Genomic DNA, 20,986 nt, shown 5'->3' on the forward strand with positions numbered 1-20,986 from the left:
TTACCCACCGCTGACCGTTGTTCTCCATCAAAGTTGTGCAACGTACCGTCAGATGTGTTGTGCTCACCGCTAGCCGTTGTTCTCTATCAAAGTTGTGCAACGTACCGTCAGATGTGTTTTGCTCACCGCTAGCCGTTGTTCTCCATCAAAGTTGTGCAACGTACCGTCAGATGTGTTTTGCTCACCGCTAGCCGTTGTTCTCCATCAAAGTTGTGCAACGTACCGTCAGATGTGTTTTGCTCACCGCTAGCCGTTGTTCTCCATCAAAGTTGTGCAACGTACCGTCAGATGTGTTTTGCTCACCGCTAGCCGTTGTTCTCCATCAAAGTTGTGCAACGTACCGTCAGATGTGTTGTGCCCACCGCTAGCCGTTGATCTCTATCAAAGTTGTGCAACGCACCGTCAGATGTGTTGTGCCCAACGCTGACCGTTGTTCTCCATCAAAGTTGTGCAACGCACCGTCAGATGTGTTGTGCCCACCGCTAGCCGTTGTTCTCCATCAAAGTTGTGCAACGTACCGTCAGATGTGTTTTGCTCACCGCTAGCCGTTGTTCTCCATCAAAGTTGTGCAACGTACCGTCAGATGTGTTTTGCTCACCGCTAGCCGTTGTTCTCCATCAAAGTTGTGCAACGTACCGTCAGATGTGTTTTGCTCACCGCTGACCGTTGTTCTCCATCAAAGTTGTGCAACGTACCGTCAGATGTGTTGTGCTCACCGCTAGCCGTTGTTCTCCATCAAAGTTGTGCAACGTACCGTCAGATGTGTTGTGCCCACCGCTGACCGTTGTTCTCCATCAAAGTTGTGCAACGCACAATCAGATGTGTTGTGCCCACCGCTGACCGTTGTTCTCCATCAAAGTTGTGCAACGCACCGTCAGATGTGTTTTACCCACCGCTGACCGTTGTTCTCCATCAAAGTTGTGCAACGTACCGTCAGATGTGTTTTGCTCACCGCTGGCCGATGTTCTCCATCAAAGTTGTGCAACGTACCGTCAGATGTCTTGTGTTCACCACTGACCGATGTTCTCTATCAAAGTTGTGCAACGTACCGTCAGATGTGTTGTGCCCACCACTGGCCGATGTTCTCCATCAAAGTTGTGCAACGTACCGTCAGATGTGTTGTGCCCACCACTGACCGATGTCCCCCCATCAAAGTTGTACAACGTACCGTCAGATGTGTTGTGCCCAATGCTAGCCGATGTTCTGCAAACGTAGTTAAGTCAAGTATCGTCGAATTCGTTGAGCCCAATGTCGGCCGATGTTCTTCCATTAAAGTTGTGCAACATACTGTCAAATGTTTTGTTACGACTGCCAAGCGATGTGCTGTTATTGAAGCACTATCGTACCGTCAAATTGTCTGTTCCCTACGTCGGTCAATGTTCTCCCATCGAAGTAGTGCCAAGTACCGTCAATGTTTTGTTTCCTCTGCCGGGCAATGTGCTCTCATCGAAGTATTACTACGTACCGTAATATGTTTTGCACCCATTTGTATTGAGGGTAAACAGGTCAGATTTGTTCTATTAGTAGAATACCAGTATAATTCAAGTGTTGATGCGTCTTTGCTTCATTCATGCACTAGTATTTCATTTGACTCTATTTTGCGCTAAGTTACTATTAAAACACTGCCAGCCTTTATCTACTCTCTGGTTTTTAGCCTTTCTAAGTCCGTGTTTATTTCGCACTGTTTTATCTCGAAAAATAATTAAATTGGGTTGTACTCTAAAGTTCGGTCAGGTCACCGGGACTAGAATTTTATTTTTGCCTTACAAGGATTATTGCCACTGGTACATTCGAAACATCTACATGTGGTGGACTCTCCCGTCTAGCTGCTGGATGAACACTCAGCCATACCAGAACAATCAGATATGAATATGAAGTGGCAGTATAAGTCAAGAATGGTCAGTGTTTTAATATATAATTATAAACTAAATAAGCTTTATTTTTATACAGGGGTTCTAACAGCTGATAATTGTCAATCCTGTAAAATAGCCGGGGTTCTGTCTATGTACGAGGGATTCTTGGTCATAGCGGGGTAAGTGTGCCCAGACCTCATTTTGTTATCGTTTCCAATGTTATTTATATTCATTTCAAGGCACTTCCTACTATTTTTGATTTAAATGTCTGTGCAAACAACAATCTGTACAATAGTTTGAAGCTAAAATCTTTCATCCTGATTAGTATTAAGTTTATGACTTCTTTAAAATCACTACATTGATCATATAACCAATTTATCTCAATAAGCTTTCGCAAAGCATGAAAACGTTCCATTCATTTTTACATTTTTATTCACATTCTATGAATTGCACAATACACATACTTTGAAAAACATATTAAAACCGAAAAACAAATATATATTGAGCACTTGCCTTTATGTGGCCACATGTATGTACATAATCATAACAAAATAGCTACCAGCATTCAGTATTTAAAACATGATTTTTCAGTCATACAAAAGTACAAAGAGTGCAGGGGAGGGAACGCCAAAACATGTCTGTTTGAATTGAGTAAAAAAGGCGACTATAAATTAATTGCTAGATTTTTACATCCCCGACCCCTCTCTTTTCTGCCGCCCCTTAAATGTTATTGATTCAAATAAATATGTTGAACTAGGGTCTGTATTTACGTATCGGTCCGGTACTGTATGGAAACGGCGTTAAACTTTATTCATACCTATCATATGGTTTCGATGTTTTAAGATAGTGTTCGTGGTTCATCTAAAACACATGTATAAAGTCCCTAATGCAATAAGAAAGAGCATGAACACATACTCAACGGTGAAACAGTCATCTAAGAAAACAAAATACAATGTCACCGCCTGCCCCCATTTAAAAAAAAATGGACGAAAAACTAGCAATTAATTTATATGGGCCTTACAAGTAGAAAAAATAGCTTTCAGTTCTATCTGGAAACATGTAAACTTTCATCTTAAAGCTGCACTCTCACAGATTTACCATTTTTACAACTTCTTTATTTATTGTCTTGGAAAGAGCAAATTTTTGTGTAAATATCTGCAAACCAATGATAAAAGATCGCTGACAAAAGATTAGATTGCAGATTTTCATATTTCCTTTCGAAAATTAATGTTTTATGGCTTAAACTATTACTAACGGTTTAGGAAAAATGCATAAAACATCAATTTTTGAACTTAAATATAAAAATCTGCGATCTCAGTTTATGTCAGCAGTCTTATATAACTGGTTTCCATGAAAATTATCGCAAAAATTGGCACATTCCAAGACAAAAAAATGAAAAAGTTGTCAAAATGTTCAATCTGTAAGATTGCAGCTTTAAATGGTTTATGAGTCATGTCAAAGGTATTTTTTGCGCTGTGATGCCAAGGACTCCATGGCTATCACAAAATGCAGACTTTTTTCTTGGAAAACTAACAAGCTGAAATGTACCCTTTTTCAATTAAACATAAATACATTTTTTTATGTTTTTGCTAGCAAAACAGTGCAGCAGTCCAACATCAACATATAAACAAAGTTACTGCCCCTTGGCCTAGAGGTAAGACGCTGCCCACGAAATTTGACGTTGAAGTTTCGAGCCCCACTAGGGGCTAGTTCTGATATGGTTGGTAGATGAAACAGCAGCTAGTTCAAGAATGGCTACTCATAGCTTTCCAGGCTCCTAGCATATAGATAAAGATGTTTATCAACGAAGGTGAATCACAGCAGATTGTCACTTAATTTAGAAGGGTGACACCATAATAATAATAATAATAATAATAATAAACCAACTCAATTCTTTACAAACAAGTCCACCATGGTCCAAGGACCATAAATATAAAAAAGATAAAAAATAGCACATATAATTACATATATTGCCAGTTTAAACTATTTTACATCTGTACAAGTTTCATGTAAATATCTTTAAATGTTGTAAGGTATGGTTGACTATTTAACATTTGTACAAAGTTTTATGTGAATATCTTTAACAGTTATAAAGTATGAACAATATTTGATTGACCGAAAACATACTCATTGCAACATCTGATGAAAACAAAATGTAGTGTAGTGTACATTCACAAATTCCAAAAACAATACATTTTTTAAAAGTAGTAGTTCTAAGCAAAATCTCATGAATATTATTTTTCCTCCATTTCCTCCCTTGTTATATAATTATTCACACACTATTTCTAAGTCCTTCTTACAAGTGAATTATGACATAAAGCAATGATATAAGCGCCATTTATAGGACAATCATTGCTTAAAAAATCTGGCTTTTTCACAATTTAGTGTCACTTTTTTCACAAGCTGAAGAGCCCCGGGCTCATTCACAAAAGGTGAGAATAAGACACTGTCAATATAACAAAGACTATTCGTTCCCATTAAAACTCCTTCCAATGAAACATGGGTCCATTTTAATCAAGACTTAAGTTGTAATTTTTAAGTGTAATATGTTCATTACAGGGCTACATATTTGTGTGAATTAAACTTTAATAAGTATCAAAAATAAACACAATATTCAGAAAATAAAATAAATCTTTTTGACATTTGTGACTTTTATACAATTTTAATATTTTTGATACCTTACAGGTAAGACCCTTTATATAATCATCTAAAATGGACCAAATATACATGTAGCACTAGATCTTGGTATTTTTGATGTACACAGATATAACAAATATACAAACTTCATAACACTGCAGCATTGTCATTCAATTATCCAGCCTTAATAAAAGTAAAGTATATCCTCTTTATTGATTTAACTATCTCTAGTATTCCATTTTGCAATCAGAGGCATTTAAGCATGATGGTTACAAGTGTTATTAAACAGGGTTCCCACAAATCATAGAAAACAATTCCCTGACTTTTCCCTGACCAAACTTTTGGCACTGGAACTCGTGCTACCCGGCAACATTAGCCTTAATACCTTCTTTCTTATTCTTTACAAATTGTTTCCACAACCCTCCATCCCATGTTCCAAATTTCTCCAACTTTTCCCGCACTTTTGCCCATTTTCCTAATTTCCATGACCAATTTAACAATTCCCTGACTTTTCCCTGACCTCGAAAAACACTCATTTTTCCCTGACTTTTACCTAACTGTGGGAACCCTGTTTAACAAAGAAGCAGATAGTACATTTTTCGCTTCCACCTCAAAAATCCCTCTTGCTACTATTTATTCTTGGTTTGAGTTCACACTTTGACAATCTTTTATCTATTTAATAATATGCAAAATTCATGGCACCGTCATCAAAGCACACTTCTTTTATTACCCTCACACTTTACTCCATTCAATAAACTGTATCAATATATTGATAAATGATACATAAATCCACTACATGTACTCCATTTCATTCAACTCACACTTCTAAATCTTGTAGCCCATTTAAAGGCCCCTCTTTCATTTCCTTTAACAGTCACTGCTAGCTCTTACAGCCCTTTTTGAGGCCCCTCATCTATTTCATTTAACCAACACTGCTAGCTCTTACAGCCCTTTTTGCGGCCCCATTTAATAAACTATATCAATTTAAAGCTATTATCTCTAGGTCATTTAACCGTCTCGCTAGCTCTTGCGACCCTTTTTTCGGCCCCTCTTGGCCCCTTTTCCCTTGCTAGGTTTCGAACACTTGGGACAGAACCAGGATGCGTCTTCGGCAGGCTCTGATTTAATACCAACACACTCCCTGAAAGAAACAAAGGTATGGAACTATAAAGACATGTCACATTTTCTGTGAAAAACTGTAACACCTAATATACAGCACAAAAGGACTATCATACATGTACTTGGACATTTTTGTGTTAAATAGTTATATGAAAACCTGAATTTATTTCTTGATAAATATCATACCCGGTAGTTGATATACTTTTCCTGTTTTATCAAATTTCGTCTCCAATTGTTACATCCTAAACTTTCATTATTTTATTCTGGTCTCAATTCACAATATACTGACTTCGACAAAGAAGGATTAAAATGCGCCGCCTTTTACTTTAGTGAATACTAATAATAGTAATACAAAAACTTCTAAAACATGTATTTTGGTAATCGAATATTCGATCAAAAGAATTACCGAATATCGATTTTGCCATTCATTTGCATCCCTAATTTTTTTACTTTTTTTTTCCAGGTTCATCTTCTTAAATGATTAAGAATGTTGAGTTGTTGTTTTTAAATTTATAGGTGTGCCCACCCCAATTAGCTGCATTACGGTTTGACCCCATCGTGTGTCCTATCACAACTTAGTGTTCATGCCCGTGCCTTTGCCCATGGGATTATGAAAAAGATTCACTTTTAATCATTTAGATGAGACAGAAATCAAATTAAGCGGATTAAAACCACCAATCTTCCATTTCTTACAAAAACACTTTTATCAAATGAGTTATTTAGCAGCTTGCACACAGGCTAGAATAGAGGCATTGGATAGGAATTTTGCCATGAACACCTAAAAAGTTATTAATTATTTTTGGTCTTTTGAATGTTTAGTCTGCACCAGGCTGTGCCCAGCCTTCTGGCTTAAGCAAGACAAAAATCAAACTCTTACTTAGTGAATTTATATGCCAGAAATAATGTGAATTAGAAGTGAATGTGTTTCCCACTCACATTAGGATTACCAAGATAAATTTTACAACTTTTAATAATATATATATATAATCCCCTCGGAGTTAATTCAACCCAAAATGTGTTTCTATAATACATCATGAAATATTTTGAATTTCACTGACCATGGTTCATCATTGACAACAAGGTGACAAGAATCATTAGATCCATCACAGGATAAGATAATGGCCCCGAAATATATCATTTTTTGAGAGAGGGAGCAATTTGAAGGCATGTCAAAAGTCAACAGAGATGATAGGCTTTTAGCTCTCTTATAAAGAGTCATGGAAAAACGCCACACCCTGTTCTTTTCTGGAACACCCTTCAGGAATAACTATGGAATTATGGGCAAAGAAATAAAATATCTTATTCACAGAGCATAAACCTATCCTCTGAAATTTGCTATTTTGCTTGTACTATATATAAATACACATGTTCATTTATGTATTCATTATGCATAAAAAAACAAAATTTACTAACATTAACCAACAGGAGATGAATATCAACCACAGACAGACAGGGTGCTAACTACAGGATATATGCAATTTTTTTGCGTAGCCCTAATTATAGCACCTACCAGTGATACCAATCATCGCAGGTGTCGCACCCAATCATAGGGCTGCCGTCGTCCTGCATTCCGCATGACGGGCAAATCCACACTTTCTCACCGGTCTCATTCTAGAAATAGATAATTTGAAATTATCATAAAAATGGCAAGTATTAACATTGTTTTGCACCAAATCATAGGGCTGCCATCGTCCTGCATTCCACATGAGTAGATTATTAACAATGTTTTGCACCCAATTATTAAGCTTCCATCATTCTGCACTTCACATGGCGGGCAAATCTACATCTTCTCGCTGGCCTCATTCTAAAAGTAGAATACTTGAAATTATCATAAATATGGCATGTATCAGTCTGCATATGTTTCGCACCCAATAATCTAGCTGCCACTAATCTGCACTTCACATGACCTCATTCTAAAAGTGATTTAAGAGTTATTTAAATGGACCTTGGATGTTATCTTGATGAAATGTCCTATTATTGATATGAAGAGCAATTAGGTATATTCATGATAGACACTGTCTGAGGTTTTTGGGAGAATAGTATATATAATATATATATATATATTTGTGAGAACAGTATCAATTGGCTCAGCGGTTATCTCAATGAGTTAAGTACAAATGTAGTAATTTTGATGTCTGCTTCACACCAAAAAGGTAGAAGGTTTGTGCATAGTTGAGGCAACATATATACACCAAAATCAAGTATTTTTTTGTCTGTAGGTTTGCAAGGCCAACAATGACCATCATAAACCTTTACATAAACATTATTATATGTTCACTCTTATTTATAATGTTTCAGTACTATCATCAGACCCGTGATACAAATAAGTTGAAATATCTACAGGTACTCACCACAAAGGAGCCAACAGTCTCTGTAATAACTGTCCTCTGGGCCCTGCGCTGTGCCGCTGTAGGTGGCATGGGAGGTAAATCTGTGGGTGGCGGCATCTTCGGACGATCCGAAGAGGGTGTGTCAAATTCCTCATCTGTTGAGAACGTGCGGGAGTGCGGAGAAATTGGAGGGGTATTTGTGCGGGTGGGGAGGGCAGGAGTTGGTGGGATCTGGAAGTGGAGGGGGGAGTCTCTGGCTGGAGATGAAGCAGGAGAATACATTGGGGAGGAGTTATTGGAGAGGGGGCTCATACTTCGACGAGGTGATGGCGTACGAGGCATTGGAAAGTCTATGAATGGTTGAGATTTTGAGCTTGACGGAGATGGGGATGGAAATTTCTTTATTGGAGGTGACACTTTAGGTTGCTTCTTGGATGACTTTTTTGTGTTTGTCTTTATAGTGAGGGGTATGCTAGGTTTCAAAATGTCTTTGAACAATGGCGACTGTGGCCTCTGTTCCTTGGGTTTTGGTTTAGGTGGGGATTTTTTCAATGGGGCTGGGGGAGATGGAGGGGGTGGGGCTGCTTTAAGAGCTGGAATTGTAATTGGGGAGGGGACATTTTGGAGTGAGAAAGGAGACAATGGTGAGCCTTCTTTCCCTATGGATGAAAATGTATCTCCTTTTTCGACACCACCAAACACTCTATCTGTCAACAATTCTTTCCTGAGTAGTGACATTTCACTCTTAGACTTCCCCTTTTTTGAAGACCCTTTCTTTTTTCCTTTCTTTGATGGCTTTTTCATTATCTTTCCCTTAACAACAGAAACAGTCACTTCATCATCACCAGCTTTAGAACTACTATCACCATCATCATCGCTGTCACTGGTAAACTCTGCCTTTATCGAGGGTGAATGTACAAGCTTGGGGGAAGGTTTTGGACTCGAGAAAAGGGTGTCATGTTTAGGTGTGGGTTCTCTGGTTTCGTCCTTGATTGAAGAAACCCAAGATTGACTGTCACTTCCCTGGTCGGGCTTAGGTGGCAAAACTCGAAATTTTCTGAAAACAAAAGAATGACCATAATTCAAATTATATTACGGTATAACAACTTCTGTGAAAGCAATATCTGTGATTCAGATTATATCAATATAAATAAAAAGAAAACAATGTCTTACAGGTTAATCCTATGTTATTTGCCAACCAGTTTTGCACAACTTTTTATAGAGCAAATTACAATACCGGGTAATTTTCATTATTTTTCTATTACAAATTATGTTTGAAGATACATTATTTTCAAACACCAATCTAAGACTGTGACAAGCTTTGTGACAAATGTCATTGACAAACTATCGTAATTTTATTTGCAAATCTTGGATACAGAATTTTCAGAAATTTGAACAAAACCTTTGGACACCAACCCTCTGGTTTGGGCAAAATCTTTGATACTGAAAGGGCATCGACTTGATTCAATTCCACAGCATCTTTTAAAATCTTAAAATTTTTGGGCCCCTATTTTAGAGCCCAAACCTCTGGCTGGTTGTGGGGTCATGAAACTTAACTTGGAAACTTGGGGGCATAAGTCGAAGCCACATGCTCTCTTAAACTAATACTGGACAAACTCATTTGACAGCCAAAATGTACCATCAATATTGCAATCCATGCCAACAACTAAATGATAATTTAACAGGCCCTCTGGCACTTCGTCAGGCAAGGATACTATAGACTCATGTTTGAAAGAGGCTTCAGGCTGTGATGAACTGATACTAAAAGTTTTTAAAGTCCAATCCTAGTTTAAAACAATCGGCTGCAAAACGATACTTACAATTTGGGAACACTCATCTCTGGCTGCTTATGGGGTGGTGAGACTTTGGGCTCTGGTTTGGGCGAGGCCACAGGCTTAGATGAGCTGATTCTAAATGAGCCTGGGCTTGAAGAAGAGCCTGTACCAATCTTGATTTTCAATTTCTGGAGTGGAGGGATGGAAGGTATCTCCTCTCGAGGCTCCTTCTCTGGCTTCTCTCTTGACTGTAAAAGAAATATTTTTTTTTTTGATTTTTTTACGTATGAATATGTCTTTGGTGAAACTCGAAAACCTGAAATAACTCTGAAGTGGGTACACATAGTGTAGGTTAGGGTTAGTGTAGGTTTAAGCGAGTTTTTTTAGTTTGAAACCACATATAGCGGAAAAAGATTTCAACTTTGGATACTGTAGTGAAGAGAAATTAATAACACTGTGTTTATTTTTCTTCCTTTTATGTGCAATTTTCGGTTGCAGACTATAAAAACTTACTTAAACCTATGCAGCTTCACTTTATGCGTATCCCCTGACCCTGTACATTATTACCTTATGTTTCTCCTTCCTATCCCTGTCTCCATCTTCCCGCTCTCTCTCACGATCTTTTTCCTTGTTCTTCTTTTTCTTCTTCTTTTTGTCCTTCTTGTGATCCTTGAATACAAGTATTTTTATAACAATTATTAATAGATTCAGTCATTGAAAAAAGATGTACGAAAGATTTTCAGGATTTTTTTGGAGTTTAAACATAAAATCGCCAAATGTCGTTGAAAATGGGAAGTTGGTGCAAATGGTTAATGCAATCAACATTGATGGAAGAAATATGAAGTATTTTATTAAGCACAAATACATCAAGTATACATTTGTGTTGTAATGGAAACAGGAAATTTAGATGCAGTGTTTTTTTTAATAGGCACGATTTTTTTGAGTCACTGTTACGGTCAGACGAGCATGCTAAGTACCTTAGATCTATCCCTATCCCTGCTGTGTTCTTTATCATGTCTATGCTCCTTTCTATGAGCATCACTTTCTGAACTTTTACTCCTTTCCTTTTCTTTTTCTTTGGTGTACTTTCCTCTTTCCTTTTCAAAAGATGATTCTCTTGAGTCAAAGTCATGTTTCTTCGGAGAGAAATCGCGAAATTCTTTCTTGGGGGAAAATTCTTTCTTTGGGGAGGGAGAAAAGTCTTTTTTGGGGGAGGGTGAAAAGTCTTTCTTCGGTGAGGGTGAGAAGTCTTTTCTAGGAGAAAGATGTTCTCTTTTCGGGGAAACTGTTACAGGTGAGAAACTTCTGTCCCTGTTTATTGGTGGGCTGAATGGTTCTTCTTTCACTGGAGTAGCTTCTGAAATGAATTTTTGGTTGAATTCATTTTTTTATACATAAAAGATGAAATGATTATACAATCTCTAAAACATTTTAGAATCATCGTAATCAAATATTTATGGGTATGGCGCTTTGCAAATAAGTAAATATTAAACTTATAACATAAAAGAAACAAATTAGAATTTCAACAACAAGAAACAAATTGCCTAGTTTAAAAAAAACAAATATTTATAATATGATTAATGACATCTGCGTAACTTAAAATACTATGTATTTCAGCATGTATTTAAGGAACAAAATAAAACTATAGGAAAATAACACATTATATTATTTAAAGATACCTTTAGGAGAAGAGGCCAAGTCAGAACTAGAATCTTGCTTTACAGCCGCACCATGTTCCGGAGTATTTTCCCTTGAAAGAGCCGGCTCAGTAGGCGCTGGACTAGACACCACAGATGACTTTTCATCCAGGGAGCCACTTCTACTACGACTTGGGGAATGAGGTGGTGACAATTTATCCCTCTTAGGAGTATTCTCTCTATCTGGGGACCTTGACGGGAATTCAAAAAGCGTTGCACCAGAATCGTCATTTCCGGTGTCAGACGAGAAATTCCGTGTAACACTTTCACGAGTAGCATTGGTATCCATGTTGTCTGGATTTTCAATAGTTCCAAATGGCAAGTTTGTGTAAGCTCCTCTTGGACTTCCGCCTCTTGATCTAGGGCTCTTGGAGCCTCTTGGGCGACCCCTGGGCTTTGGGCTCAGTCCTGTAGAACCTTTGGGTCTCCCTGGGCTTTTACCGCTGCCAGGTGGACGCCCTGGGCTTCTGTTTAAAGGTGGTCGCCCAGGGCTCCGATTCAAAGGTGGTCTCCCTGGGGATCTGTTCGCTAACGGTGGCCTGCCTGGGCTTCGAACCGGACTTCGGTTGGTCAATGGTGGTCTACCCGGTTTTCGACCTAGGGGCGACCTATGACCCATAGATTTGTAAAAGCCCATGCCGCTGCCTCTAGGCCTTCCCCTTGGTCTAGGCATGGGGATCCCCTGTTCAGCCTGCATCCTCATTAACATGTGAGGGGCCATAACAGTGGGATGGGGATATGATGGTACCTCTGACTCTTTGCTGGATATGTCCACTTTTTTATCATCATCAATATGATCATCAACATGATCATTAACATGATTGTCATCATCATCATCTTCTGGCCCACTGTAAGTCTCACTAATTGCACTGACAGTCCATTCATCAGACTTTGCAACTTTTTTCTTCTTCTTTTCTTTGAATCCACTGACAAAATACTCGGGATACTTCGACTCTTTTCCAGCCTCCTTCACTTTCCCAATAACCGAATCAATAGTATCCTCCATGTCTTGTTCCTGTTGTCTACTCAATGGCTTACCTTTAGGTGTATTATCAGTCGGACCACTTACAATTTCCGGTTTATTATCGCCTATTTTTACAACAGTGATATTAGGAGGTGGGGGTGGAGTAGATTTCTGGGACAAATCCAATGGTGACTGTTGTGGACTTGCTGGGGGAACTATCGGCTTCTCCCCAATTTTTGGAATTTTGAAACTTCCAGCACTTTTGTTATGAATCACTGAACCAAATGCTCTACCAGGAGACTTTGGCCTGCCAGGACCTCTTTTGATCTTAAAAGGTGGTTTTTCTAAATTTTTCTGCTTTAGGGGGAATTTTTTCTTCTTTTTCGGTCTATATTCAGGGTCACTTCTATCAAAACTCAGTAATGCTCCGCTGTCCTTCACATTCTCATCAACTTCCACAAATTTTGTTTTCTTGGATGGATCAGAGTTAAAATCTAGCTTTATGACTTGAGTCTCTCCTGGTGTCTTCATAACAGAAGCGTTTGACAACACAGGTCTCTGTTTCTTTATGATGTATGAGGTTTGTCTTATTCCGACTGGCGGCTTTTTAGTATCGGCAGCCTTGCCTTCAACAAGGGATGATAATATTCCACTGTGTGTCATAACAACCGTCTCCATCTCGTACTGTGAGGCACTTGCTTCCTCAGGCAGCTGAGATGCTATCAACCTGAAATAAGACAAAGAATTAATAAGATAATTTGATGACTAGAGAAATGAAAAGACTATGACCCTGGGTGATGATTTTTTATTTTTTTAGTCACTTTTAGTATTTTTTATCAACCATTTTGGGAATGACCTTTTGGTCGGGAATAAAGTTGGGAATTCTACTTTAACCTGGAAAAAAAAATGCTTTTTAAAAAGAAAGAAGGAATTTCTTTCTTTGTGGTAAAGTTTGCTTCTTTAAAAACGTATCAATTGTCCCACAATGGATTGGGTGTAACTTCATATTTGTTTGAAGATCAAAAATGGAAAATTGAGAATATTATTTCCACTTTTGGATAAAAGAAATAGTATCAGAAATAGGGCTGAATTCCGCCCATTAATAGTAAGATAACCCCTCACATGCTTTAAAAATACACTCTAAGGGCTTTTTCAGCAAATGTTGTGAAGTGGCCAAGCCTATAAACATGTGATTTTCAAAATTTTAGCATTTTGTCCAAAAAAAAGGGATTTTTGAGTGCTGCCATATCAAAAACATTAAGTAGACTTCACTGAGGTGTTTTAAGAAATGATGAAATGTAGATGACCCTGGCCTTTCACCTACTGACCCAAAAACAGTAGGGGTTAAATACAACATACCATTGCAATTTCATGGTCTGAGGTCAAACTGTTCTCAAGTTAGTGTGCGAACAAAGTTATCATAACCATGTTGACCTTGGTGTATATTTGGTAAGACCCAAAAAAAATTGTTTAGGGTAACCTTCCCAAAATTTCTAGGTAGGGTAGGTAGGGATTTTTTAAAAATATATATTTTTTTTTTTCAAAATCTGTTGTAAGTTCAGAGTGTTTTCTTGCACATGGCAGTCTTTCCTACATTACTGTCATTGCCTGACATTGTTTTATCATATAAACAATAATTCTGATTAAAATCTGCATTTATCCGCCCTTCGTAACTCTCTACTCGCTATGAATATTTTTTTTGCTCAGAAACGGAAAAAAATAGTTAGGGTCGGCACATTTTTAGAGGTAGGGTCAGGTTACCCGAAACGGATATATTTTTTTTTTAGGCCTAAGGGGTAATCAACCAATTAGTTTCATTATATTAGGTATTACCTTTCCAAATTAAAGGTAGACAAAGTATTAACAACACTGAACCTGACCTTGATCTTTGACCTGCTGACCTAAAAAAAATGAAAGGGTCTTCTTTTGGTCATGGCAACCTACCACTGAAGTTTCAAGTTCGTAGGTCAACATGTTTTCAATTTATTACACCACTAATATTTTCCAAATTACTATCACTGTGACCTTGACAACAAAAACAATAGAGGTCATCTACTCATTAATGGTATGGACCACTGAAGGGTCATATGTCAAACTGTTATCAAGCTATTGTGTGGTCAAGGAATTGTCTACTGACTGACCATCCATCCGCAAACATATATGATGCCCCATCTTAAAGTTTTAGTATAGCATATATTGATCATGTGAAAAAATCAGTGAAAAAAAATACCTTGGTCGTTTGAATGGCAGAGGTGACTCCCCAGGGCTGGGTGCGGGTCTCTTTTCCCCCTGTCCAGTGGGTGTGGGGCTAGGGCTTGACTCTGGGACAGGGGGCTCCACCTGTAACCTCTCTGGGCTGACTGGGGCAGCTGGCATACTGTTATCTTCCTCTTCCTCCTCTGAAATAAAGTCAATGTTTGTAGTTCTATTACAGCCCTTCTGGTTAAGGGATAGGGTCTGACTTTGGGACAGGGGGCTCAACTTATATCCCTGCTAGGGTTGGTCTAGGACTGGACTATCGGACAGAGGGCTCAGGTTTTATCCTATCTGGCTGGCTCGGGCCACTGGCAGAAAGCTATCTTCCTCTTTCACCACTGTTTACTGTGAAAATCATTTTATCAGAGATACATAAAATATTTACGCAAAAATTGACTCATTACAAGACAAAAAAAAAGTTGTCAAAACAGTCAATCTTAAGAGTGCAGCTTAAAAATGGTGATACTGAAATGCCTGACAAAGGTTAAACTGAGAACACTTTTACTAGTAAGTATTTCTTTTACCAAACAATCAAGGGGCATTGCTTTCAATCCTTTAAGCAAGAGTTAGCAGCCATGTCACATACTTGCATTTTGTTACTGGCTACATGAATACTTAGTTTTAACGTTTACACACGGCCGACATTAAAAGTTTGACATCAAGAATAAGATAATACCTGTGTGTTTTAGCCATGCATTTTGTGCTTTCTACTTTGGCTCTGTGACTCAGGTGATTCATATATAGGGCTGTGAAATCATACCTGACATCTTATATATATATATATATATATATATATATATATATAGGTCATGTATCACAAATAAAACAACCTTTTTCCAGCAGTCGCGGATGCTCCCTTGGGAATTAATTTGTTTTAATAGTAAAACGTGATCTATTACCTATGCACAAACAAACAACAAGACAGCTGTTGGTTTCCTTGGTAGATACCAGTACTTGTATCCTGTTTGAAAAGCCATGAGAAAATACCCTGCTGGTGAGGATCAACTCAATGAAACACATCTCAATTACTAGAACACCCTCCCCTCTTTACTCACCCGTTCACTCACCATTTAACTCTGGGTGCATGTACGGCAGATGTTCGGGCACAAAGTCAAACACCTTTCTCTGTTGGACTTCTTTGCTATCAGGATTCGGGAACTTCAGGTCACTGGGGCAGGGTATGGGGTAGGAGACCACTTCCTTTGCAAATGGTAGGTTGTCCACATGCTAGAATAAAAATTACAACTGTAACACAAAATCACCATTATACAAGTAAAATAATTCTTGAAATATTAAAACTCCTTGGAAAGTTCAGCTCACTGGGCCAAGCAGGGTATGATACAACCTCCTTCTTCAGAGAACGCCTCCTTTGCAAATGGTAGGTTGTCCCCATGCTAGAATAATAATTACAGATGTGACACAAAATCATCCTTATAGAAGTTACTCTAAAAGTAAGATTGAAATATTGGGAAATTCAGGTGATTGGGACAGGGTCTGGAGTAGGAGACTGCCTCTTTGGCAAATGGTAGGTTGTCCACATGCTCGAAGAATCATAACAAATGTAACACAAAATCATCATTAGACAAGTAACTAAAGCTTGAAATATTAAAAGTTGTTGCACACTACTAACAACTGAAATAAGGATAGCAAATGATGCACAAATAACAAATTATACATTAACAAGAGAAAAATAACTATGCAATGTAAACATATATACATGTAAACCGTTTCTTAAATTTTGCAGCAACAGCAACAGGTGACTTAATTTGAAGGAGCATCTCTCTGTATCATAGTTTAGACATGTTAAATAATTGAGAGTAACAGCATAAACTCAACAAAACCGTTTATGATCATTTTCGACAAATGTTTTAGAATGCAGGGTTCGAATTTAGACTCGCATACTCGCAAAATGCGAGCAACATTTGCAAATTGTGAGTGACTTTTATTCAAGCTCGCAAAATTCTGCGAGTGTTTTTTTCTAGACCACAAAATGTTAAAAGGAAAGTTGAATAACCATGATAGAGAAGACAGTACGGAGTCACGCTCTAGTAAGTTTTTAAAAATAGAACAGATACGGAAAAGGCCGAGTATTATCTCAAATCTTTCCGGGATGCTCCGAGGCGTGCCCAAAACAAAGGGAATACAAATGACGTAATCACCTAGCTCAATCATTGGCTAAATTTAGAGCTTTCGCGCACTATATGTTAACCCCATCAACTTTTTAATATATCTGCCAAACTGTCAAAGTGAATAAAAGAAAAAGCCATCAACAAGTTCTAGAAGTCGAGTCACTCCAGATTGATTTTTCATTTTGCGAGTTGCCTCAGAAAGCACTCGCAAAATTTTGCAAGTGCTCTTCAAAGTTAAATTCGAACCCTGTAATGTCCAGTTACTTTTTCCGCAAATATACCTTCCATATTTCCTTACCTTCATATAATCTTCCAGCTCCGGAACTTGGATGGCAAGATCTTCAAATGCAACAAACACATCTTCAAGCCTGGTCTCAGTTCTACCAACTGTAAACAGACAGATATCATAACTCTCCTACGCAGTTATCTCCCTTGAAGAGCAGATAAGATCTCTGCCAACAACTAAGAAAAATTGCTGGATTTTTTTTATCTCATTTATTTATTGTTTGTTGGAATATTTGGAATATTAAATGATTCATATCTAAAAGTTGAAATACACAGGATACATTGTCACATGATTTTGATTATCATCACATGATATGCGTGACAGCAATGATTACCAAATAAACTTAATAAAGATTTAGCATGATATGTATACTATTCTGTAACAGCTAATAGCTTTACTCACACTGTTCGGAGTATCTGTGTGTGTTCTTCCCCAGCTGCAGCAGGTATCTCTCTAGTACATCTGTGAGCAGCTCTAGTGGTGTGGAATGGATCGAGTTCCACCCAAGATGCTGACATATCTGGGCCACTGCCACCCTTAAGAGCGCTCGGCTGTACTCTTGGGACATCTGTAATAAGTTTGAGTAACTTAAGTTAAGAAAAGGAAGTGAATACTACTTCGATTATCTCGCATAACTTGCCCTAAATTAAGGAATTCTAATGCACACTCTACGTTAGGCCTGGATATGTGCTTTGTAAATGTTTCAACATACTGGCTCTACCATGGGTGAGCCAAAAAGTGTGGGTGTGCCAAAACTTGTGGTTGTGCCAAAACTTGTAGGTGTGCAAAAACTTGTGGGTGTGCCAAAACTAGTGGGTGTGCCTAAACTAGCCGGTGCGCCAAAACTTGTGAGTGTGCCAAAATTTGTGGTTGTGCCAAAACTTGCAATATGTTGGGAACTTGCTTCTTGGTAAACAAGGGAAAAAATGCTACTTCTTTTCTTCTTAATTTTTCTTAAATGGGCAATATTGCCCAGTCAGGCAACAGTGACGTAGAATCATCATCTTGAAATGGACTGGGACTGCTAAATATGAATATTGTTGAAAGAATTGATAAGAAACAACTTTGACTTAAGATATTAACAATGCATTGTGATGACAGGACGAGAATGCAGATATCACCTTATATATACCTTTTAAATGCATAAAAATCCATAAATTACCAATAAAATAGAAAATTGATGAATTGATTTGCCTAAGGAAAATGGTTCCAAATGTAATAACATGGACATTTTTAGACTGCACAAAAAGGGGGTGTTTTAATACTAAATCGGTCATTTTTGGAAATGAGTTTTTAATGGTGGCCGATAGCTAAATGGGAAAACCAATTATTACATCCTACCTTATCAGGCGCGTAGGAGCATGGGATGCACCAATATTCTTGCCAGCGCTGGAATTGGACCTCAAAGATTTTTTTACCAAAGCTATTTTGTATTTGAAAACTAGAGAAGCAGTCTTGACACTGGCATTCCCTTCTCAATAGAGTGGTTACGAAACTACCACCTTTGCATTTGATAGAAAATAGATTCACTATACCCAAAAACTTAGGTATGCTAACCTTGATTGACAATGTAAAGGAAGAAAACAAATCCACCAAAATGACCCAGACACATTACGTATGAGTACATAGTTCAAGTGGGTCTTGTTTTGACATTCACAGTAATAGGAATTACGATACGCTACAATTTTGTTTAGTATGCTCTGCCTTTTCTGGGACTGACTATTTTTCTTATGCCACTGTCAAGTAAAGTAAATGTCATGTAACCTCTCAATACCTTACTATATTGTTTGGTAATATCAAAAACATTTTATGTGACATCAACTAAATAATTTGGTCAATTTTGGACAAACCCAAACATATAGTTTCCTTCACTTTACTCTGTGAACTTTATCAGCCATCATGCACTGTCTCTCTTTAACAGGCACGTAGGAGCTGGGGCCGCAGGGGCCGCTGCTGCGGCCCCAATATTCTGGCTAGTAACGGCAATGGGGCCGCGAATATTTGATACCGATTTTCTTAATAATCGTATTTTAAGTAAAGCTACGCGCATATAGTTCAATACCAGTCTGACACGATATTGAATAAACAGGTCACCATGTCATAAGTAAACCTGTGACCATCTAGGCGTGTGACACAATGGCGTGAAAACAGTCGGCGGATTATTAAAGACGGGTAAGTGGAAGAAGAGGCAATTAGACAATAATTATTTGTATCATTTTTGATCTTTCAAAAACTGTAGTTTATTGTGATAATTGCAATTACTTGTTAAAATAGAATTGTCATTAAATAGCCAGCAATATGTTACTGTATTATTTCAAACTCGCCACATTAAAGTTTGACTTTAAAATGGACGTTCCAAATCAGCCTAAAAGTTTTAAATTTCCAAAGAGATCTTTTGTCACTAAAAATACTGAACACATGGCATTCAACTCACAATGGTTCCAAAGTCACTTGTGGCTTCACGATGAAGAGGTAAACTGCGCTAATTTGTTATTTAACATACATTCTGAGACTGCGCAAATATGAATAAATGCTACTAAATGATAATAGTTTTTATCTATCAACTATTTTAACAGAAAAAGGTTTAGATAAAAACATTAAAATAAAACCTGAACTCACTGGAAATCGACTCTTTCAATGCTTAAAATTGAAAAGAATATCGACGGTAGGGGACACCCCTCCCTAGCTCACCCTTTCCGCGGCCCCAATGTCAATTTCCTTTTTACGCGCCTGTTTAACCCTTAAACTTTGAGTAGATTTCTAGTATGTTGGCACTGCCAGTGTTGCACAGAATCCGGGAGGCACTGCAGTGCCGGGGCATTGTGCATGGCTATTCCCTTTTAAAATGCTTTTAAGACACCTCACTAATATTCTAAAATTTCCAAATCTATCATTGAAAGTTACACAAACAAAAATGACCGATACAAACCTTCAAATGATTGGTAAACCACTAAAAAATGGGAAACTTGCAATCCACTTCGATCACCTTCGCCATTGTTGATTGGAGAGTATTCAAAGTCATAATCTGTCAAAACGGTATAAAAACATACGGTTATTAAGACGAGTCAAAACATAATTTTTGTATCAAAATATAATTGGAAATATATGGGGCATGGCTATGTTATGTCATAATATAAGCTTGCCAAAACTCACCATGTTATATCAATTTTAATGTAATATTTTATTTATTTGCTCCGAGAGTTTATTTAATAGCTCGGTTCGCGTTAAGATTGAAAGATGAATATTTTCGAATGTTGAACCTCCACTGATAACTAATCTATACATATTATATGAAAACTAAAAAAGGTCCAGTTTGTGCAGTTGTAAGTGCTCTTGCTTCTCACCAAGGTTCGATACCCGTCCTGGGCGTATGTGAGTTTGCTTGGTGGCCACAAAGCTGGTCAGGTAGGTTTTCTCCGGGTACTCCAGAGTTCATATTCACTAACGTCTTGGGTCTGAGTTTAAGGCTTGAAACTCAAAACTTTTCATCGTACTTTAGTTGTAAAATTGCTTTTTCAAAAGCAATCATGTTTACAAAATGCTTCATATTTTTAAAGTAACATCTCCTCACACTGGTCAAAAGGGATATACTTTAAAATATGGACGATAAATTTCCTATTTTCTTGGGTGAATCTCTGGAAGGATATATTAACCAATTTTAATGGCAATAATGTCATTATTGAAACGTACCAATACATAAGCATTATTCTTATTTGACTTATTTTTATGAACAAACCAAACAGCAACTGACACATATTAATTCAATCAGAATTTTGTAAATCCATGCCTCATGCAGAATTTTGTATAACCATGCCTAAAATAATTTAATTTGCAATAGAGTAAATAACGATATTTTGCCGTATAAGAGCAGGTACAGTATGGTCGACATATCTAATGAATTCACCATGTCAGAGCCAAACACACTTGCTCTCGGACTGAC

At 37.7% G+C, this 20,986-nt stretch overlaps 1 protein-coding gene across 2 annotated transcripts; it reads right to left on the minus strand.

The window, feature by feature from the left end:
• Nucleotides 1–2,267: 2,267 nt before the first annotated feature.
• On the minus strand, nt 2,268–20,053 carry LOC128216600 (transcription initiation factor TFIID subunit 3-like). Of its 2 annotated transcripts, none has more exons than XM_052923215.1 (12): nt 19,976–20,053; nt 17,449–17,614; nt 17,059–17,147; nt 15,699–15,858; nt 14,606–14,774; nt 11,394–13,102; nt 10,692–11,068; nt 10,282–10,383; nt 9,760–9,962; nt 7,961–8,996; nt 7,120–7,220; nt 2,268–5,631 (listed from the first exon to the last, which is right to left on the minus strand). In XM_052923215.1, exons 2-12 carry the CDS (start codon nt 17,612–17,614, stop codon nt 5,511–5,513), a joined length of 4,233 nt encoding a protein of 1,410 aa, XP_052779175.1. In that variant the 5' UTR covers nt 19,976–20,053; the 3' UTR covers nt 2,268–5,510. The 2 variants fall into 2 exon arrangements, with proteins under 2 accessions (XP_052779175.1, XP_052779174.1); XM_052923214.1 differs by having other exon boundaries at nt 10,692–11,071.
• Nucleotides 20,054–20,986: the final 933 nt, after the last annotated feature.

This window comes from Mya arenaria, chromosome 14 (assembly GCF_026914265.1).
Source record: "Mya arenaria isolate MELC-2E11 chromosome 14, ASM2691426v1".
Taxonomy (NCBI): Eukaryota; Metazoa; Mollusca; class Bivalvia; order Myida; family Myidae; genus Mya; species Mya arenaria.